At 45.8% G+C, this 23,523-nt stretch overlaps 1 protein-coding gene and 1 pseudogene across 1 annotated transcript; one reads left to right on the top strand and one right to left on the bottom strand.

The window, feature by feature from the left end:
* Positions 1-2,863: 2,863 nt before the first annotated feature.
* On the bottom strand, positions 2,864-22,849 carry GSTO2 (glutathione S-transferase omega 2). The gene is made up of 7 exons (XM_045854319.1): positions 22,724-22,849; positions 17,143-17,276; positions 16,792-16,900; positions 14,847-15,069; positions 13,814-13,915; positions 4,467-4,573; positions 2,864-3,024 (listed from the first exon to the last, which is right to left on the bottom strand). Exons 2-7 carry the CDS (start codon positions 17,174-17,176, stop codon positions 2,865-2,867), a joined length of 735 nt encoding a protein of 244 aa, XP_045710275.1. The 5' UTR covers positions 17,177-17,276; positions 22,724-22,849; the 3' UTR covers position 2,864.
* Positions 10,646-11,179, top strand: LOC123828877 (annotated as a pseudogene).
* Positions 22,850-23,523: the final 674 nt, after the last annotated feature.

Genomic DNA, 23,523 nt, shown 5'->3' with positions numbered 1-23,523 from the left:
GGAGCCTCAAGAGCTCTGGCAAGCCAGATGGGAGAAAGGGTTTGAAAAGACCAAATGCTCAGCCTCCCAGGGATTCACGAATGGAAATATATGAGCGATGGGGCTCCTGAGCGGCAGCGCTCAGTGTGGCAAGGAAAGGGGGCGAGGGGCTGGAGACAAACCCCCGAGAACTCCCGTGGGCTGGATATCTGGTTATTTGTGAAGACTTTAGACAACCACTGGGACATAATCCACAGAGGGGTCAGGCTTCATTCTCGAGCTGAGCAGCACAGTGCCCCTCCATCCAGGCCGTTGCCTTTGACAAAGGAAATGCGGGTCAGGCAGGATGTGAAGTGGAGAGGTGCAAGGGAGAAACCCTCCCCCGCCCCACCTACCACCACAGCTTTCAAGGAGCAACGTGGCCGTGGCCACACAGGCAGGCAGACCCTGCAGCCCTGGGACAGCTCTAGCTCACACCTGATGATTTGGAGTTAATCCACTTCAACACTCACAGCTGCTCTGTTGCCTGAGATCAGAGAAATTCTGAGCTAAAAGGAATTTCAAGTAACATTTAGTACCATCTCCTTCCCCCACCACCAAGCACCACCACTACCACCTGTCCTGGCCACCTTCACGCCACGCCCCCCCCGACCCCCCACCACCATGTCAGGATATAACGGACTCAGTCCAGGTGGCTCCAGTGCAGAACTTCTAGGGAAGGGAGCTCTCTCAGCCTCCTGTGCCCAGGGACTCGGGTGTTCGTATCATCTACGACAATGAGGCGCTTTCAAGTGCTGTCCTTGGTTGAACCTTAATTCCTTAAATTTAACATGCTTTTGTAAGATATACATCAATTATTAAAGTGCTTCTGAGACATGAGCTGATGGAATACCTCCTGTTCTTTCTCATTGTGTTTTTATTACCCTGATACATTATTGCTGCCACCTCTGCCTCCATCCCCCAATAAAAGAAGTGGTATTTTCAAAAGCTCCTCATGGAGCATTATTTAATTTCCTCTTTTCTCCAGGCTAAATCCAGGATTCACCCAGAGATTGACAGCCCATGTTCTTCTGTGGGTGGCAAAAAAAAAATGAGAAACAAAAAGTGGAGGGTGGAAGGTGGTGCCGGTGACCCTGGCAAAACGCCGAGAGCACCGCTGGTGGGAAGGCGCTCAGATCCCAAACTGGGCTGTGGGCGGCTGGCCTGCACCCTCGCCCACGGGCACTTTCCCCCATGCTTTGTTTCCTGGCTCTCCCAGCTTTCTAAATTACTGTGTGGGGCCCCAGAGGAAAACGTCTTTGGTCTTGGCCATCAGAGTCACGCCATTATCTGTTGTGCTGACAGCGATTTTGGCCCCACACTCAACACTCGCCAGCACACAGGATTTATACCTGCAAGGACTGATCAGCCCCCTCGTCCCAGGAGACGCCACAGAAGCCAAGCAAAGATCCCAGGGAAATGTGACGCACAGACCTCCCTCTGCATTGGCTTGGGCACCATGGCAACAGGATGCCCCATCCTGAGCAGATGGCACAGCAGACGTGGCCCCTGTCCTCGCCCTTGTCACGTGGCACCTGCTACAGCCGACCAGGCCACCTGACCAGGCAGGCTTGCTTCTGTCCAACTGTCACGGAGTCACACTGGTAACTATGCACATGAGTCAAAACCCACGCAGAGGCAGCAGATGGCCGGGCCAGGCTGAGACATGGGGAGAAACGGGGCTGGTTTGGGCTGAGTCAGAGGGGGGGGCAGCAGACAGCTCCTCAGTGGACACCGACAATTAAAAACATCACTCCTCCTGCTGCCTGGTCTCTCAGCCTGGCTAGAGGCTGACAAGAGATCAGGCCTGAACAAAGCTGCAGGGGTCACAGGCTTACCCCTCGACTCTGAGACAAAACAGCATCGGAGAAGCCCGTCCCACTCCTGAGGCACTAGCCAGCCCACCAGGCCATTCTTCTGGGCTCTCCGACACCTTCCACGGTCGCAGCCAGCAGGGGGCCCTATCAAGCTGGAACAAGCTTCCCCACAGCGAGATGAGCACCTCCAAAACCCTAGGTCTAACACTGCGACCAACATGAGTAGAGCCATCAGGGGCTCCTGTGTCTTGGTCATCTTCGTCATCTCCGTCACACAGATGTCCCACGGCGTGGTAAACAACGGGCAGCCAGAGGCATCTGCTGTGATAAACTGAAAGAGTGTGTGACGCACATCCAACAGAGTGGCCTTTGCCCGTGACTGGGTTTGGGACATGTGTGCTTTTTTAAGGCAGGATGTCAACCACAGAACATTTTGTGAGCCATCCTGAGTTCCGACAGCACCGGTAAAACTCTGGCGTCACTGTCCAGGGTGAGGACGGGCGTTTCGTTTCCTGCTTGGGAATTCTTTCAGTCATGAGACCCGTGGTGTCAGCCGGGCCCACAGCCAAAGTCTGAGTGAGAAGGGCCCTCGTGCACACTCACGCGGACTGAAGCTTTCATTTGCCAAGCAGAGGGAACCTGAACTTGCAGTGTTTTCTTCTTCCTTTTCCTCTCTAGTTTTCCTCCTACCGGGGAAGTCGTGGAGGATGCCAGTCTACAGTGGCAAATGTCAACGGTGGGTAGGCCCTTAACCTCAGCATCAGCATCAACAATCTGGAGGTCAAACTGGGCCAGGCGGCACACAAGCTCCCACAACGTGCTTGGACGTTAGCACCGGGTACCGGATTTCTAAACAGTCCTTAGAACCTGCGGGCTAGAGGAGTCATACAAGTGATTATCAGAAAGAATACCTTTTCTGTCTCCTTGTTTATTGGGAACTTCAAAGAAAATGAACAAAAACTAATCAATCCACCCAAACAATTCCTGATACAGAATCACAGCATGGCTGAGAATTCTGGGTGGTCAGGCTCAGCAACTGAGCCCATAGTCAAAGGCCTCGGGGTGGTTCTGAAAATAGAGGTTCAAGAAGCCCAGGAAAATGTTCTTGTCTATGAGGAGGGCGCACACTGTGGGGTCCCGCTTCATGGCCGCGATCCAGAGCCGCAGGGCCGGGGTGTGGTTCACACAGCTGCAGGACAGGAAAGAAGCGTTAGCTCACCTGAGGAGGAAGGCGGCAGGAGAAGTGGCAAGGCCTCGCTTTTTAGATTTACAAGATACAAACCACGGGTTTCTTAGGACAGCAAAGTCATCCTACTCACCTTCTTATCAACTGAGCATGATCACTTATCAAAGGAAAATCTTATTTTTGAACTACCTGCATGTGCTTCTGAAGTATGGGTCACTACTGACTTTGGCAATGCAGTTACAATACTTTCGGGCCGCTTGTTCTGGGGAAGCAAGGTGCCCACCCCTCACCATTCCCCAATGAACGACAGCCCTCTGAAAGAGGCATCCTTTTGTCATTCTCGGATTGTGCTCTAGGGGGTTTGAAAAAAACAAAAACTAGGCATTTCCAAACTTTTTTTAAATGAGTAAAACAATCATCAAACTTTGAAATAATGGAGATGATTGGGCTTCATTATTTCAAAGTTGGATCAGGAAATCCAGGTCTAGAATATGTCAAGTGGCGTGTTCAAGGTGTGCAGCCGGTTGGTGGGGGTCCGGGAGCAGAGGTGAGGGCTCCCGGTCTGTGGCTCACTGCTCTGTCCCCAGAGGCGGCGGCTCTTCCTGATGGTTATGTTGAGACAGAGTTTAAAATATCTAACTATGTGAAATCGGATCCTCCCTCCGAGACAGTCTCGGGGGAAGTGCACAGGACCGCTGCGTCGCGAGTCAAGCCCGTGCGTTGTAAGGGTGCAGGTGCAGCTCTGGCTGGGCAGGACCAGGCTCCCAAAGGCCAGACCTGTCCTGCACCCACCCGGCGGCTGGCTGGGACTAGAGCAGGTACTGGCCTGTGTCCTCTCAGCGCTGTGACAGCAAAGCACATGTTCTGCCCAGGGCCCCTACACGGCCCCCTGAGTCTCCCAGGCAATTTCTTCTACTGGAGACATCCCTGCACTTCCATGACGGCCATTTCATTTGTCTGTTTTAACATCAAGCATCTATTGCTCTTAAAATAATTTATTTTTAAAAAAATTCCTATCTGGGGAAGATTCCTCAGAACTGAGATGTGAGTAACGTGTATGGTGTCCACTGGGGGACTCAGGAGGTCTAGGTGCACGGCCACCGAGGGTGCTGAGACAAGTCACTGAAAACCCTGTGACCAGGATCACCGCCTGCTTTCACCACTGGCCTGCGTCCGGATGGGCTGCTGAGGACAGCGACTCCGGAGCTCTACGGAGGCCTTTGGGCACAGTGTCCTACTAGCAGACACATGGGGGAAGCCTGGGTCCACAGACAGTGGCAGAAGAGCACAGACGTGTTTTGGACAAGGAGACAGTTTAAAACCTGATTTCGCTTCACAGGGTCACGAAACGCGCCCGAAAGACGGTGAATGGCTCACAGACCGTTTCAACCACTGTCACCCAGTCCGCCCCCAGGAACCCGTGACCACACGGTCGAATGTCTTACTCAGCTATTCCATATACATCCAGTCGCTCAAACCAGGGCCAAAAGAGGTAATCAATCATGGATATACAGGGTCCACCGAAGAAGACGGTGTTCTGATAGCTAAGAATCTGAAAGGTGAAACAGAACAAAAGCAAGTTAATTTACTGGCCTGCTGGCAGAGTTAGAGACCCTAAACACAAACATCAAGTTAGTTCCCACAGAGGCAGAACTTAGGCTTTGATGCTCCTTCTGATTTGTCAGGTAAGTGTTCTCCTCCCTTCCCTGGAGTTTCCTCCACTCCCTTTAGGGCAGTACTCCTGGCCACACTCAGCCCCCTCCCTCCTCTGAACAAGGCGTTGGTCGTCTAACTGGAGAATCTGGAAGGACACCCCAGGCAGAGGGAGCCCAGCCCTTCCCTCTTAGCCTGGAGCGGGCTCCTTGGGGTGCTAAGCTCCCCATGGAGCAGCTCTGCCCCTGGAGAGGGGAGGCCCTGCTTCAGGCCAGTGCCGCCCGTGACTGGGACAGAGGAGGGCCACAGTGGGACCTCTACGTGCTGAAGCTGTGACCCCCGTCCTCCAGGATCCGCCTTATCTGTAATCAAGGGGATGCTACAGTCTCCGTGTGCCTCCCTCTTTCACCTCAACCACTAAAAACGAAGGCAGGGAAGAGCAGAGCTATTTAATGGACTCCCTCCCTCTAATCGCAACATTGTCTTTCTACCACCTTTTCTTTTTTATTTGAGCTCTTTCACCTTCACATTTGTTGGCCACTCAACATTATCAACCTTTTTTCTAATCCTCACCCAAGGATATATTTTTATTACTGATTTGAAAGAGAGAGAAGCACTGAAGTGAGAGAGAAGCATCAATCAGTTGCTGCCCATACACACCCCAACCAGGGATAGAATCCGCAACCTCTATATGTGCCCTGACCAGGAATCAAACTCACAACCTTTTGGTGTACAGGATGATGCTCCAGCCAACTAAGCCACCCACCCAGGGCTCAATATTATCATTAATATAAAATTTCTCCTTCTCACCTGGGACAAATCTACCCAGACAGAAAACAAACTCTTAACAGACAGATAGCAAAAGTGCTGAGCAGAGATTATTGTTGGGTCGGTTCTTCCCAAAGAGAAAGGTATGGTGTCAGTTACCTACTTAAGTCAATCAGATGCCTCTCTTTGACCCACATAGTAAATCAAGTAAATACTTCCTACAGCTGTAGATCTAGCTTCCTATATTCTTAATCCAGGTCTTTACATTCCTCTCTATATCCATCAGGCTTGATGCTTCGTGCTCCAGACCAGCCATTGACTCTATGGCATAGTCTAGGTCTGTAGTGAAGAAGGAAAGTTCTGGAGCCAGCAGACCTGGTCCTGCGCTGGGCTCTACCTCCAATTCAACGTGGAACCCAAGGCGACTTAGTGCCTCTTCCTCCAAGTCTCAGTTTTCTCATCTGCAGAATGTGGTGACGTCAGTGCCCACCGTGCACGAATAAACGTGCACAGAAACCTCTGAAGGTTACACCTACAGAAAGTAAATCCACCCCTGATACACAGGATCAATGGGATCCCACCATCCTTCTCAGAGGAAAAGCAAATCTCGTGCCCCAAAGCCCAAGTCTCCACTCTCTCCCAGTAGAGCGTAGACCAGTTCCCCTGCCAGGCGTCCTGAAAGCCTGAAAAAATGTGAGGCAGCATCACGTTGTTCGAAGAAACTAACAGGATGGTCCAAAAACACCAGAATCCGGCCAATCAAAACTCAAAACAGAGGCTATTTTCAGCCACGTATAAACAAGATCTGGCTTACAGAGTAAAGGAACAAAGAGTTCCAGAAAGGCTCGAGCCTTCTTTATGTTCGAGAATAAAAGTAATAACTACCCAAACTTTTATCACTGTCTTTGAAACACACAGCTCCAGCTTATTACTGGCTTCCACAGCACAAATCAGAACCACCAAATCCACAGGATCGACTCTGGCATCTCTGTATAACTCCCCTGCTTTCCAGAGCAGAGGTGCTGTGCTTTTGGGAAAATCCTTGTCGAAACAAGTCACATGTAGATATTTAATGGAACCCACGATGGACCCCTCGGTAAAGTAATAAGCTATTTTGAAAATGAATAACTGCTTAGTAATTTAAATGTGTATTTAGTATATGTTTTCAAAGCTTTTCATCTACTTGAAGTAGGGGTATGCCTTTGAAATATTTGTGATCTTATAGATATGATCAATTTGTATATAAGCACTCATAAAGTAATTTAAGCTCTATCAAAGTACTTTATATAATAAAAAGTCAAAATAAGCACATGGATGAAATGAAAGAGGCATCAGTTACCAGCATCTGCCCCACCTCCCAAATACATACACACATTCCCTGGCATTTTTCTGAAATCCAAGTGTGACTTGGGACCATTCACATCAAAATCCTCGGAGTTCTGGATTCTGCTGCAAATTCTTGAGCCCTGCCTCCGAAAGGCATTTCTCCACCAGAGTTCTCCCAAGGCAAGTCTAAAGCTCCCAACAGAACATTATCTTCCTGTAAACAAGCACAGTGTGCCAGCTCCTTTACAGACGCCGCAGCCCAGTGATGCAGGAGAACACACGGCCAGGCCTCCTCGGAGGTTCACTGAGGCTTTGGGACCCTTCGGGAAAGTCTGAATAGGAAAGTTCCCTTCAATGCAAACCTGGTAGCTTCCCAACATGTGAAAGAACCTTTCCCCTTGGGATCACGGAACATCATGCTGGAAGGGCCTCTGGAACTCATCTAGTGTGACCCGCCCCCCGCCATCCCTTTTACCATTTTTTAATACTATGCTCATCACACAGAAGATGAGAGGTACAGTGTAAAAGAAGTATACAATAAATTATTAAATATGAAAAATAAGAAAATGCTAAGATCTGGGAAAATAAAAGTTAGAACAGAAGGTCAAAACCTTGCCTTGGCCTATCATTTACGCTATTGCCTAGGAAGGAAACGGTATCGAGATATCAAGCCAGGAGTCCTGCAGGGCTCCTGCAGCTTTGAACTTGACCTGTGTTTCCTGGCTGCCCAAGTGGAGAGGAAAAGACACTGGAGAGCTGACTCTTGTCTCTCACGTGGAAGCACAAGAGACTCTCACTTTCAAGGAAGGAAACTCAGTCCCCGGAAGGTAAAGGGACCCCCTGCCAGAGCTGAGACAAAAACACCGTTCTCATTTTTAGACGAGGGGCAGTCCTGGTGTCATTCAGCTTCACAGACATGGATGCATGAAGACTCTAATCACAGAAGCTTCCTCAAGCCTCTTTGCTGTTCTTCAAATTTAAGTGATAGAGGGAAGCTTCGAATCAGCAGATTCTGGAAGCCCCTCCTCCTCTCCAGCCGAGGACTGGCCCAGCTCAGCCACCCAGTGCGAGTTCCTCCTTACTGCTGCCCTTCCTCACCCTCTCTCAACCAAGAGCACCTAGCTGACCGAGAGGTGAGACCCTCCAACATCCTCCTGGTGGGGAGAGCTTGCCAAAATTCTCTCCTTCCTGTTTTATTCCATTGGTAAGAAGGTCCTCAGGCAATGTTATTCAAATAGTTCTTCTGTGTTCTCAGTTTAAACTAGTCCCTTGCTCACAGCCATATAGCACCCCCGACAACCTTTAAGATAGAACTAAAATAAACTAGCGGTCTTAATTTCCAATGTCTTATCTTTCCTACGTTTTGTCATCAGAAAGTGAATGGGAAGCTGCTGCTGCTACACCTGGAGATATGTTAATATCCAATGTCATTTTTATTTTTATTTTTTATTTATTGATTTTAGAAAGAGAAGAAGGAGAGAGAGAGAAAGAAATCAGTTTGTTTCACTTATTTACGCACTTACTGGTTGCCTCTTGTATGTGCCCTGACCCGGGATCAAACCCACAGCCTTGGTGTATCGAGATGACACTCTAACCAACTGAGCTACCGGGCCAGGGCACTAAGGCCATTTTTTAAAAATTCTGTTTTGGGTTCTTTCTGTCCCCTGCCTGCCACATCTAATGACGTCGTCCATTCTTACTGTTGAACAGCTTCCCTCACAATGGAACCCCTGGCTTCCAGAGCTGTTGTCCCCGGCATCACCAGACAAGGCAAAGGGGCCTGCTTGGAGAAGATGGCTCTTCCCAGGCCCCAGACCAACGGCGCGGGGCCACCCCTGGGGAGGCAGCTGAGGCTCTGGCTTCTAGCCCTCGGGCTTCCCTAAAGTATTAACACATCTTTAATTCAGGGGATAACCATTTGATGTCCTGGAATAATAGAAAGTATATATTTTTAAAATTTCTGTTCAACAGTTAACTGAAAAATGACTACAGAGGGGTCCCTTGCTTTAGGCTGTGATAAAGGATAAAGAGTGAGCAAGCAAATGAATATGATGGGACTGTCTGGTTTGACGAGCGTACACTTCCCACACCCGCTGAAAGGTGAAAACCTGGCAGGAAGGTTCCCTCGTCCTCTGCAAAGGGCTCTCGGGCTCCCCCAGGGGGACGGAAAAGAGGTTCTCTCTCGGGCGCAAGTGGAAGGAAAAATAGTGCACTGGGCTCCCCCTTGTGGCCATCTGTGGTGAGGCGCACGGACTGTGGCACCCCCAGGAGGTTCACCAGGGAGGAGGAAATCTGTACGGTTTTTGCAGACAAGCATGATCATAAAGAGAAGAGAGTCCCAGACTTCCTCAAACCAGACATTCTAAAAAGCTTCAGTCTGCAGCCCTGGACTCTCCGATTCAGCTTCAATAATTCCCTGCCCGGCACCACCGTCTTTTACACTATTGCCAAGAAATCATCCCCTGGCCTCTAACAAGGACAGACAGCAGGGTGTCTCACAGCGGGCGCTGCTACTGGGGCTGGAGGAGGAAGAAAGCGGTTTTCCTTGATGGAAAGAGTTCTTAAGAAGCTGAACCTCCACCTGCCAAAAATCAGCAATTCAGACCCTTATCCAAAAGCGACAGTAGAGTACTCCAGAACGGAAGTCTTTTGAGTTCATAAAAGGGGTATTCTCAAAATTTTGAATTTCAGGTCCCTGCTACACTGGTATACAGCTGAGGCTGAGCTAATGACAGCGGACCGGTTCCCTAGAAAACAAACCAAGGGTATGGAACAAACAGCACAGAAAAAATCATTTCTCCTCGAGAAAGAAGAATCGGAAGTAGTGTCTGGTGCACTACACACGCATCCTGCGGTCCCCCTGCCATCCCCCACTTAGGGCCTACGGTCCCCTGGGAAGACTCAGAATGCATCCTGCTGACATTTGGGGATTACAGGACTACCCTGAAGTTTCTATCCCAGAATCCTTTTAATGGGATTAATTCTTTTGTCAAAGTGTATTTGTAAAATAGTGGAGGGCGAAGGGGATGGCGGAGCTAGTAGACCAATGCTTGACAAGTCAAACATCTTTAAAGTGACGTTTTCATCCACTGATGGAAAGATAAATGAATATTTGCCTAATCTCTGAAGGGGGAAAGTACTTCCTGTGTATAAAAACAGTGGAAGAAATCACAACAGGAAAGACTTATGGCACAGTATGTTTAATGTTATATTTCTATATGTACAAAAAATAAGCCAGGTAAAAAGTTATAACAAAAGACAACAAAAGTTAAAAACATGCAAATATCCTTTATATATACAAAACTCTTTAACAGGAAGTTTTTCAATCTGCAAGTAAAATCAGTAAGACCTTGGCAGACAGATGGCTAACAGACCATTGTCACAAAAAGAGCACTAAGAGACAGCATAGTTTGGGGTAAACATCCCACTTCACTAGCAATCAAACAAATACACATTACATCAGCAATGAGAAAATACTCTTTCTCTCCAAAACAGGCAACTGTCTTTTTAAATGAAATCTGCTGACAGTGAAAAGGGCAGAGAGCAAAGGGCATCTTTATATGCCGTTGGTTGGGGGTGAACGGCACAAGTCTCTGGGAAGGATGTACAGCTCCAGCCCGTGAAGTCTCTGTGCCCTTCGACCTGGAAATCCCATTCCTGGGACTTCCACCTAAACACGTTTTCTGCAACAGGGAAAACACTTTAATGCAAGGCAGCTGCTGTTCCCTGCAGCATCATTCATAATGGTAAAAAGGGCTGGATAAATAACTATGGTTTATACACATGACAAATTATATGGGATGAAAAGTTATGGTGTTTTCCACTAAAAATTTACACACATGTCCTTCCCATAAGTGGCCTGAACTGACCTCTAAAAATGGTTCACTATGCACCTGACCCAGAAAACCCCATAAAATCATGCAAATCTAAAGGTTCAAATCTTCATGTCCACTTTAAGACCACTCGTGAAACTGCCCAGGCATATCTGAAAAGCCGCCCAGTATCTGAAGGATGCCACCTTAGAGAAGCAGTGTGTGCCATTCCGTCGTTACAATGGTGGAGTTGGTAGGCATGCCCAGGCCAAACAGTGGGGCAGGACACAGGGTCAGTGGCCCAAAAAGAGTGCTCAAATTTTGTTGCAACTGCTTTAAAATGCAAAGAGTACTGCTGAACTGAAGGGATGCACATTCTCTGGTCATTGAGCACACCCAGGTGGATAAAGCTCCCGAGACGTGGCAGAACTCACAGAGCTTGTGGGCGGATTAACCCACACATGAGCTCTTGCTGCCACACTGAGACGATCCTCACGGAAAAAGAGCAGGTTGTTCTTAAACCAGAAGAGGAGGTTGCACAGTAGAAAAAGTTATCCCAGGAGAAACTGAAGAAACAAAACCTTATGGCCCGGGAGTAAATTCAGCATAACATAAATGCTAATAAAAGTAAAATAAAAACTTTTAGGGACTTATGGCCAAGATGGAGGCGTAGATAGACACACTGTGTCTCCTCACACAGCCAAAAGGATAACAACTAATTTAAAAAACAAAACACAACCAAAACTGAGAGAACATCAAACTGTATGGAAGTCTAACAACCAAGGAGTTAAAGAAGAAACGTTCATCCAGACCGGTAGGAAGGGTGGAAATGGACAGAGAGGACTCATGGCAAGGCAGCAGCTGGAGGACCGGGTGGTCCCACATTCACGTTCAGATAAGCAGGGAGGAACAACTGGGGAGCGAGACAGACCATGCAACCAAGGGTTCCAGCTCGGGAAAATGAAATCTCAAAGCCACTAACTGAGAACTCCTGTGGGGGATAAGGCAGCAGGAGAAACTCCAGCCTCACAGGAGTATCATTGGAGAGACCCACAGCGTTCTAGAATGTGCTCAAGCACACCCACCCAGGAATCAGCACCAGAAGGGCCCACTTTGTTTTTCAGTATTGGGGGAAGTGACTGAAGGCCAACAGAGAGCTGAGCAAGCAGCATTTTTCCTCTCAGGCCCCTCCCCACCAGACAGCATCACAACACAGCCACGTGGTTGCCCACCCTGGTGAACACCTAAGGCTCCACCTCTTACTAAGTAACAGGTGCTCCAAGACAAAAAAAAATGGCCAAAATGAAAGAACAGATCAAAGCTCTAGAAAAAAACACAACTGAGCAATGAAGAAATAGCCAATCTATCAGATGCGCAGTTAAAAATACTGGTAATCAGGAAGCATACAGAATTGGTTGAGTACGGTCACAAATTAGAGGGAAAAATGAAAGCTATGAAAAGTGAAATAAAGGAAAATGTACAGGGAACCAACAGTGACAGGAAGGAAACTGGGACTCAAATCAAAAGTTTGGAGCAGAAGGAAGAAATAAACACTCAACCAGAGCAGAATGAAGAAACAAGAATTCAAAAACATGAGGAGAAACTTAGAAACCTCTGGGACAACTTTAAACATTCCAACATCTGAATCATAGGGGTGCCAGAAGGAGAAGAGGAAGACCAAAAAATTGAAAAATTATTTGAAAACACAATGAAGGAGAACTTCCCCAATCTGGCAAAGGAAATAGACTTTTAGGAAGTCCAGGAAGTTCAGAGAGTCCCAAAGAAGGTGGACCCAAGGAGGAACACACCAAGGCACAACACAATTACATTAGCCAAGATTAAAGAGAAGGAGAGAATCTTAAAAGCAGCAAGAGAAAAGAAGACAGTTACCTACAAAGGAGTTCCCATGAGACTATCAGCTAATTTCTCAAAAGAAACCTTGCAGGCAAGAAGGGGCTGGAAAGAAGTATCTGAAGTCATGAAAGGCAAGGACCTACATCTAAGATTACTCTATCCAGCAAAGCTATAATTTAGAATGGAAGGGCAGATAAAGTGCTTCCCAGATAAGGTCAAGTTAAAGGAGTTCATCATCACCCAGCCCTTATTATATGAAATGTTAAAGGGACTTATCTAAGAAAAAGAAGACCAAAAAATATGAACAGTAAAATGACAACAAACTCACAGCTATTAACTGCATCTAAAAAAAAAATTAAAAAAATAACAACTAAGCAAACAACTAGAACAGGAACAGAATCACAGAAATGAAGACCACATGGACAGTTAGCAATAGATGGAAAATATACAAGGGGAGGTTAAGAATAGTATAGGAAATATAGAAGCCAAAGAACTTATATGTATGACCCATGGTCATGAACTAATGGGTGGGGGGAATGAGGGTGGGAGGGGGTATGCAGGCCAGAGGGGAATAAAGAGGGGAAATGGGACAACTGTAATAGCATAATCAATAAAATATATTTTTTAAAAAGTAAAAAACCCCACATGTAATAGAAAAATACATTCTTGTTATTTTTTTAAAAAACTGAAACACAGAAAACAGTATAAAAGGCCAATGAGATTTAAGTAGTCATTGGGTAGGACTTCTGGGAAAGCCCTTTAAAGGAGCATGGCCTTCTGCCACTTTTTCCCCTTTCTGTTCTCCTTTCTGCAACCTGGAATTTGGATGTGATGGCTGCAATTCCAGTAGCTATCTTGTCATTTGGAGGACAAAAACTTTGCACTAAAGATGACAGAGAAGAAAATGAAGGAGTCTCAGTCCCTGGTAATTTCATGAAGAAACCATCAAGATAGATTTGAACTTCCCCTTCCTCTGGCTTTTGTGAAAGAATAAACCATTATACAATAAGTTTATAGTAGTTAGGTTCCTTTTACTAGCAGCCAAACACAATCTCTAACCAATACAGACCTTGACCTCAGTGTCCAAAGCTACAGAAGCCATGTAGAGACACTTAAGGTACACAGTGATTCTGAGAAAGGAGGAAATTCACCACATGCCCTCCCTGACTCCCTTGCCAGATTTTCAAGAATAATTCCAGAATGAGGTAGTAGAGAGCAAGTACCTACAAGTCAAAATCAGATGACGAGTAGCTGAATTTAATCAAAGTCAGGAAGAAAGAAGAAGTCTGTGAAAGCAGAGGGTATCAGGGTGACCAGGTCAGCGACCCTCCATCTCTTCTTCCATTGGATCTAAACAGGAGAGGGGCCCCTTTTTGTACCTCTTCAAGGTTGCAGAATTCTTCGCGGAGGGCTAGCTTCAGATTCGCGCATTCCTTCCCGCATCTCAGTGCTACCAGACACTCCTTGGTCAGGTGTGGGATCTAATCAGAGGACACAGGTTTCTTAGTGGAGGAGCCTGAGGGAACTCCATGTTCCTGCTCTGCCTAAAGATATAGCCGAACCTTGGTGACCGCAGTGTAACAGGCCAACAACCACACCTCGGCTCCCCAGCTCCCTCTGCGGGGTGTCCCTGCAGTTCCAGGAATCCAGGTGTCATAGCAGCCTGGTAAAACAAGGTGCTTTCGAAAAGGATTCTTGAGTGCTTCTTACTTGAGCAGCAACTTTCATGCTGTACAATCTCAGGCAGGCACTTACCCTCTCTAAGCCTGTGTTCTTCTCATCTGAAAAACGGGTACAGTAATAGTACCCACCTTAAAGGGCAGTTGTAAGGGCTACATAAGTTAACCTGTATAAGGTAGTTAGGACGGTGCTTGGCACGTCATCAGTGCTTAGTATATGTTGGTTATTTCTATCTCAATTCAAAGACAACTATCTTAAAGTTTCTCCATCATTTTTTCCCTGTTATCAACAGGTGCTCCTTTGTCTCTCTTCCTTGCATTTCCTGAACTGTTAGGGCTCTTGCTCTGCATAAAGAGCAACCTGCTTCCATGCATTAATGCCTTTTTTGCACCCCAACATTTTTGTACCTTAAACCTTAGAAATATTCCTTTTAAAGCATCACCAGTTTTCAGCTCTTTCAATATTCCTATCTTAAGCCACACAGTCTTAACTACACCATAATCATACCTCCTGAAACTGCTAGTTCAAATGGCAAAGCACCTATCGGCGAAGCCTGTAATTTTTAATATCAGAGGTGATGGCTCTCCTATAACTGCACACCAGTCACTCTCCTAATGCACATGTAGTGTCAAACAAAACAAATTCCCCAATGACTTGGCTTTAAAACTGAAGTGTGGGGGAAAATACAAAGTAAAAAAGAGGGTAAGTAGCTTTTTAAAAAATTGAGCCTACCTTATAGAATAGCTCCAACAACATCTTTTGGCGAGCTCGCTCATAAGGGTCAAATGGATAGAGCTTCCTTCCGGGATAAGCATCATCCAGGTACTCACAAGCAATCACAGATTCGTAGATCAGCTGACATTTGCTGTTTTCCAGGACTGGAATTTGGCCAAAAGGGTGCTTTGTGTAGTACCAGTCAGGCTTGTTTCTCAGGTTAATGTTGATAACTTCATGGCTTGAAAAGCACAGGGAAATAAATACGAGACCACAAAAGTGAGAGGCTTGCACAAGTGGGTGCATCTTCGAAGCAGAAGTAATCAACTCATAAGATTTAAGTTTGCAGTATATTTTTTAAAGTTTCAGTCTTTTACAAAGAAAAATATATAATCACGTTATTGTCTTCACCCCTGCAATAAGATGTGTTGAATGTTTTCTACGCCTCTTCTCCTTTGCTCTTGGTGGTTCCCAACGCCGGGAGATTACATCTCCTACCCAGCATCGCTGCTGGGACGGATCAGAGCCGAGACTGGAGCCCAGCAGTCTGACTTGGAGCTCGCCATGCTTAACCCTCACACGACAGAGTTTCACACATTCTAAAGCTTGAAAATACAAATCTGCTATGGGCAGGTCACAACAGAATGTGGTAAATGTTAGCAGTTACAAGCACAAATTCTGCATCAGACTGTGGGGTCTGGACAGCCTAGCTTGTGACCTTGACTGGATTCCTTAACCTCTCTATGCTTAGTGTTCTTCACTGTAACATGGTCAATATGCTCATGTCTTGGCATCATTGTGAGGATCAAATAAATAAATATGTATAGAAGGAAACAAATGAGAATATTCTTTGCTCAGTCAAGCAAATTGTCTTAAACCCTAAAGCAGTGGTTCTCAGCTGGGAGGAACCTTGCCCCATTCCCCAGGGGCACATGGTAATGTCTGGGGACACTTTTTGGTTGTCACACTAGGGGAGAGGCGATTGCCATCTAGTGGGCAGCGGCCAGGGACACTGCTAAACATTCATTCATAAACTGCCACTTTGTCACTGTGGGCAAACCATTGGGCTACTGTTGTTTCAAATGGGTCAACTAGCAATAGGGCTGATTAGAACCCAGAAAAAGAGGAGAATATGGAAATAAATGCCATACATCCTCCTGAACAAAGCAGAATTACATAATTTTACTGAAAATGTCTCTGTGTTAGTCTCTGCATTTCTCTGACATAGACCTGAAACTCTAAAGTCGCCCCTAATGATGACTCCGAGACAAGAGTCAAAACTCTTGGAGTAACACACGCTCAGCATTTTATTGGAGCTTGGAGGCCAGCGGCATCCTGCAGTCCCCACTCCAGCGAAGGGCTCTGCCGTCCAAATCCCGACCAGCAGGACTTAGTCCTGCAAAGCTCCTCCTGGGAAGATGTGTGCCCATTTCCTCGGGCATGTCGGAACCTTCGAAGCATCTCTTGACAGCAGTTCCTTCTATTTCATTGTTTGGAACTATTTGCTCATTCATTTGAAAAATATTTTTAAGCACCTACTATGTGCCAGGCTCTCTCTAGCTCACGAATGAAAAAGACAAGGACACTGCTCCTCCACAACTTATGTTTGGGGGAAAAGGGTGGAGGAAAGAGGGATAAAAAGATGTTGGATGCACTGTAAGCATGATGAAGACAGAGAACAGGGTTGATTTGAAGGGGGCTGGGTGGGGGGCAGTCAGCGCAGGCCGGCACTGTGACCTTCCTTCACGGGCGTTACTGGAGGGAGCCAGCTCACTGGGGTCATCATTCAGTTTACTCTGACTTGTCCTAAGGTTCCTGCTCAGACACAACTGTGCATCCCAGGGCCGCCTGCTGGCCTTTGCTAACCCTGCATTGACTTTGCCTCAGAAGAAAAGGATAGGGAGCTCCAGGTTCTACACATCCCCCCGCGGTGCCTGTAAGGTGCTGACCTTCCATTTCTCACCTGATGCCTTTGGCCTGGAGGACCAAGCGCGTCCTGTGTGCATAAGGACAGAACCTCATGCTGTAGATTCGGATCAAGCCCTCTGGGACCGGCCCTGGGGGGTGACTTCCTGCGGAGGGGGAGGGGGTACCAAGAGGCGGATTAGCCCAGTGGGATGACGGACTCACTCACCACCCTGAGACCCCAAGAGGGGCGCACGCGCTCCGCCTCTGGAGTACCAGACAGGACTTTTGCACGTGGCTTTTGTGCAGAGGAACCCTTCAAGTCCCACCCACCCACCCACCCACCGCCCTGGTCTGGAGGCCAAGGCACAGCGTCTCCATCCCGTGGACAACCGTTGAGAAGACTCACCTTTCCCCAAGGCCCTGCTCGCATCTTCAGCCATGGTTTCCAGGTGTCTGCGCGGCGCCCAGTGCTCTCAGGCCGCGGCTCTGGGGCTCACCGCTGCAGCAGGCTCCAACCACAGCGAAGCTCCCGTGCGGCTCCTGCCCAAAATTCAGCCTTTGAGTGCCTGGGCTCTGGTAGGGCAGAGTGGGAAGTGAGCTCCGACGCGAGCTAGGTAGGATAACTTTAAATAGAGAGACATGGCTCCAGATTTGGGAACTAAAGCAGGAGTGGGCAAAACAAAACAAAAAAACACCTGGGAAGTGCCCTTGCTTTTAACACGTGGATACGGCATTCGGTGGGTCTCTTGTCCACACCAAGAATCGGTGAAGAATGGACATTAAACTCCAGCATGTATTTCAAGGAAGTTTAATAAAAAGTAACCAGAGTAACCGCCAACGTTTTCTTTCCCATTCTAAGCCCTCCCTCCTGCATCTCTAAGACCATTGTCTGTATAATGCGTACTTAAAAAAATAAAGCCAAACTTTTCATGCTATAGCAGATAAAAAGAAAAACTTGGTACTGTTGAGATGTTGCAAGCCCCTGAGAGTGTACCCTTAAATGTTGTGCCCTAGACACTTCACCGGCCTCACCCTAGTCGCAGACCTATTTGTGACATTGTACTCAAGCTGTGAAAGACTGGTAATGAACTAGACACTAGAGGCAAAGAAAACTCTGTGAGCTCTCCCTATCCCCAGCATGAATTCTGGAGCAGACCCTTCATAACGGCAAAGAAGACTTTGCCAACAGCCTGGCAATGCAGGGGCCACTTGGGTAGCTCTAGCTCTTTCATCTACGGGAGATGAAGGAGGTAGCTGGACTTTGCTCTGCCCTATGAAGCTGAGATCCTGAAATTTAGCAGGTAGAAAGCTAATTCCTTTGACTTTACAGGACTGAGCTGAAATAGTAATTACTTATAAATGCATTTTATGGGGCTCGTGGGTAGAGAAGGAAAGAAAAGTATCGTATGCCTCACACTGACTAAACGATTTCCGTAGATCGATCACCTTACTTGACTCCCACAACTACTCAGGTAGGCAACTATTATTTTCCCTGTTTCACAACATAGAAAATATCCTCAAGAAAATGAAAGAATTTGCCCAACGTGACCAGCTAGCAGGGTTGAACTTGGAAAGTCCAAAGCCTGACTCATTGTCTTGGCCTCAAAAACTGGTAGCCATGTGGAGGGGAAAGGACATAAATCCTGGAAAAAATATAGTGCATAATTGCGGCTCAACAAATGTTAGCTGAATCTCAATATGTTTTACTAAAATGATAGAACCTAATTACATAGCTTATGAATGGTCACCTTTTGTCCTCTGGAATTCCAGTCTATCCAGAAATTCTTGGTTCATAACGTTAACATGTTTTCCTATTGAGTAGGAATCTTTGAAATTCTTCAGAACAGTGACTCAACTACATTTTTTGCTAAGTCATTCAGAGTGCTTTCATGTGAGACATGACAAGTTGCTGTTGACTGATAAGAACTGGGGAGTGGCAAAAATGTTTTAATAAATTTCCTCTGAAAAGAAAATGCATATACGTCAGCAACTCTACATGTTGCAAGATAAAGAGGAAAACCACTGTTCTGAAACTAACTTTAAGCAAGAAGGACAAATTGAAGGGGAATAGAAGCAAAGAACATAACCATGATATGTGAGAGCTTCTCACAGACGAGGAGATGACTCATGGGCATGAAACTTATGCCTCAAGAAAGAACGCAGATGTCGAATAGCTGCGTGAAAATATACCCAGATTCTAAAAGAATATGAAATTCTCAAAATCACTGTCACAATCAGTTCTTACTAACATGTATTTGGTACTTATGAGTATTTATTCATTTAATACTTAAGGTAGTCCCATAAAGGTTCTATTATTATTTTATTTTAAAAAATGAGTAAACTGAGACTAGCAAGGTTAAGTGGCTTGTCAAAAGCCTCAGAACTAGTAAGAGGAGGAGGGAGGATTATGACCTTTGACTCCCGGGTGAGCACTCCAAACAGGATCTTAGTCTATACCAGACATACGCAAGCTTGTTCTGGAAAAGTCAAAATATTAAATATCTTGGGCTTTTTGAGTCATCTTGTCTCAACCACTCAAATCATCCCTTACAGGATGAAAACAGCAATAGATAATATATAAATGAATGGGTTTGGCTGTGTTCCAAGAAAACATTATTTATGGAGTCTAAATTTGAATTTTGTACATATGAATATATACTCACAATTGTAATTCAAATGAATAATACAATAAATAATACATAATAGTACATGAATACTTCTGTGTTTTGTGTACTCACAGCTGCAAATCTGCTTTTTCCAACCCCTGAATTTTAACAGACTTTATTTGTTGAGCAGTTTTATGTTCACAGCAAAACGGAGCACAAGATACAGAGATTGTTCTACCACCACAAATGCACAGCCTCCGTCACCATTCACATCCTGCATCAGTTACATTCTTACAACTGATGAGCCTACATTGACACTTCATTATCAAAGTCCATAGTTTAAATTAAGGTTTACTCTTGGTGAATTTCATGTAATTTTCATGTATCACAAATGATGATTCTTCTCTTGATTTTTTCAACCATTTAAAAATGTAAAAATTACCCTTAGCTCTTACACCATACAAAAACCAGCAGAGGCCTGGATTTGGTATTCTGGCCTGAGTGTCCTCATGGCTGGAGTATCCTGATAATGGATTATTAACGGCCACACTGGGAATTCCATTTGTAAAGTAAAAGTCCTATCTTTCACTATACTAGGGAGAACATATTTCCAAGTTGTTGTTTTTTTCCTCATTCCCACCTTTTAAGGGAAATCAACTCTGAGAGTTGGGAAATGCTGTTTATCTGTGTAGGTGAAGTCACATTCCGGAATGCAAGTCTATTTGGTGTAGTACAGTTGTTCATTTGAAGGGAAGCAATACAATGTCAAGGTTTTCACTTGGCACTATAGTCAAACCCTGGCTTTGGCACTTAGACAGCTGTCTCTCACCTGGTTGACCCTCATCTTCTTCACCTGTAAAATGAGAATACAAATAGTACCTTCTCAATGGGTTTTCAATAATGAATGAAGTCAGGCAGGCCATCCTCAGTACAGTAAGTGCTCAAAATTAATGACTAATACTAGTAAATAAGAACACATTTTAAATAGCACAGTGCATTCCAATTTTGTATTCATAAAAATGAAGTGCACTGCAATTCAGCTTTGCGAAGCATATGGGAATTAGAATTCAACTCGGAATATTTATTTCACCAGTTACCAGTTAAATGCCAGCTGAATGGGGATTGAATGCTGCAGGCTACATTTCAGTAATGTGGTTTTTAATCTTACCACTGAACACTATGTTTTTGCTGGAAAGGTTTTCATTATGACCTTTGAGCTTACCCCTACTTCCTTTTTAAGGTATCTCTCTGAAATAGGTACCTTTTCAGATACAATAGGCACCTCTCTGAAATCCTCTTTGCAAATTTTCCTTCCACGTTATTATATTATGTTTACACCTCTATTATACTGACTCACTCAAGCAAGAAACAAATGGTAACAAAGCCATATTGAGCCTACTCCAAATTGGTTTACAGCTACCTGAAATATAATCGGATCTATTTGAAAAGGTGGGGACCTTCAGTCATGGGTAATAATAGCTTAAGCTTTCTAGGAAAAGAATGCCACCACAGAAATAATTTCTTTGTTCTATTTAAATAAGTCTCTGTTTTGAGAATGGAAGTGGAGTTTGCATTTTTCAGTATTTCAAATTTTTTTTCTCATACCTGTCTCTGGTAGTGGCAGAAACTGGAGGACATTTCTCTTAATATAAATGAAGCCTGCTTAATTTACATGAAAGATTACTGGGTGTTCAGACACTGTTCACCGAGTTCAGAGAGTGAGATGTCAGGAAAAAGGCTCTATTTTCAAATGGACTTAGAATCGGGGACCTGTTTCCAGGAAGTTAGGGTCATAGGGAATCCTATGTTCTAATGTCTTTGGGACTTTTTTTTTCTGTTTTGAGATATAATTGACATGCAGCTCTGTATGAGTTTGATGTGCACCACATGATGACTTGACACACATATATTGTGAAATGATTTCCACAGTAAGTTTAGTTAATATTCATCTTCATATAGTTACAAAAATACGTTTTTCTCATGATGAGAACTTTTAGGACCTACTCTCTTAGCAACTTTCAAACACACCATACAGTAGTGTTAATTATAGTCATCTTGTGCATTAGCTCCACAGGACTTACTTTATAGCTGGAAGTTTGTACTTTTTGACCATCTTCACTCAACTCTCTCCCCACCCCCGCCCCCCCAACAATTCTGAAACATATGAAGTAATGATTATTGCCAACTAAAGCTGTCAGAGGAGAAACTCCATCTTCCCACAGGGGAAAGCAGAATCCAAAGGAGACTTTCTTTTTTAAGTACTTCATTCCGCTTTCTTATCTATCTCTTTGCAGCTTAAGGAATCAAAGAAAAAATATTTTTAAAACATTTCAATATAGTTACATTTGAATGAAAAAAGGCAGATTTTCAAGATCCTGAAATCAGCCAAACCAAACATTTGTAAAATCAAACAAAACAGACTGAGTTAGGAAAAGAATAGCAACACTTCCTGCTAAATCTCAGGTACACACCAGGATTATACGCTTGCTATCCTCTCCTGGCCCAACCTCTGTAAATGCTAGAAGCTGATAAATCAAGGGACTGGGGCAGAAGTACACCTAACCTCTTATCCCAAGGGTGGTGTAAATGACTAAGAGTTCAGGCTGGATTTGAATCTTTTCAGCATTTACTAGCTGGCTGACCTTGCGCAAATCACGGCAACGTCCTACGCCCTAGGGTTATCATGTGTAACTCGTAGTTATTGGTACCAACACATCCACAGGTGTTTTGGGAGATTCATTCGGGTGCTGGACGAAAAATGCTTAATGCTTAGCCTTCATCTGTTACCTCGTAGGCATTCAACATTAGCTATTATTTTTATGATTTTTAGAACACGGCAGGTCACAGAGACATCCCCTGAGACCGAAATCCCCCGCTGCGGTGCCCTCTAGTGCAGCTGAACTAGTGGTGCCCAATTGCAGGGACTGGAATCCGTGATTTGGGGCTGTCTTTACCTGTCTCCAGGCAAATCAGAAAAATAAACAATTTAATGAGGGTCCCCCCCCCTTTTTGTTAAAGGTGTTCACTTTAAAGACCTGTTCCTTAATCTTGGATTATATAGCCCTTGCACTTTTTTTGATGTTAAATTCTTTGATGAAACTTTTGTGAACATAAAGCAGTCGGACTTGCTTTCAACAGTATTAGGCAACATAAAACACAGGCAATCCTATTCTGGGACCTGAAATTCGTGGAAAATCCTAAAATTCAGAATTGACCTTATATACCCCTCTTCCCTTCAAACGCCACAACTGCCCGAACCAAGCCAGTGGAGGTGGCAGGAGAGACGCCCCCACGAACCTCCCAACGGCGCGATCCAACCAGACCGCAAACGAACCGGATGTAGAACCATGGTGGAACCCGCCCCCGAGAATGAGATCCTACCCGCCAACTGGCCGCGATGCCCAGAGCTCCAGCCAATCCTAAGAGCCTTTGGAGTCACTCCAGCCAATCAGTGTCGAGCTGAGCCAAAGGGCAGCCGCCTTACAGGCTCCTGAGTACCCAAGTAGTGATTCCCCACGAGTGTCTGGGACAGGTAGCGGCTGGCCGTGGCACCAGAGCGCCCGGGTCTACATCCGACTGAAGCCGTCCCGCAGCCGACCAGAACCTAGAAGGGTGGGGCAGGCCAACGACAGCAGAGATGGGAGTGTCCGGAGCTTGGGCATTGGTGGCCAAGAGTGGGCAGCCGGAGGTCGTTTGTGAAGTCAACAGTGGTCACCAGCGTCTCAGGGCGTGGCCCCCAGCTCGCTTGCATCACCACGGGGGTGGGGGCCGGGTGGAGGGGACTCATTTCAAATGTGGACCGCCTGGCCCACCCCCGACCTACTTACTGAATCACAAATGGAGCGGTGAGCCTGCGGTGATCATTAGGTGCTTTTACGTTTAAGAATGAGCACAGGAAACCAGGCTGGGGCCGGCAGGTTGAAGGCGCACCCCTTAATTCCGATAGTAAGAACAGGGTGCTGGGTGTGTTCTCCAGGTATTTGTGCCAGCATTTTAAGACCTCGCTTAACCTTGGGACCTTAGTTGAATCATCTGGAATGAAATGATGCTCTACGACCTACCTTTTCATGGAGCTGATGTGATGATAAAAATTAGTGAGAAGCCCAATGGGCTGTGGAAGTGTGTGGAAGATGGCATTGATATTTTTGAATGGGGGTATTGCCTATTACTCCTTCAGCCTT

The sequence above is a fragment of the Phyllostomus hastatus genome, unplaced genomic scaffold (assembly GCF_019186645.2).
Source record: "Phyllostomus hastatus isolate PE091 unplaced genomic scaffold, TTU_PhHast_1.1 phas_scaffold_1066, whole genome shotgun sequence".
NCBI lineage: Eukaryota > Metazoa > Chordata > Mammalia > Chiroptera > Phyllostomidae > Phyllostomus > Phyllostomus hastatus.
Note: the sequence above shows the minus strand (reverse complement) of the source record. Positions and strands in the feature narration are given on the sequence as shown.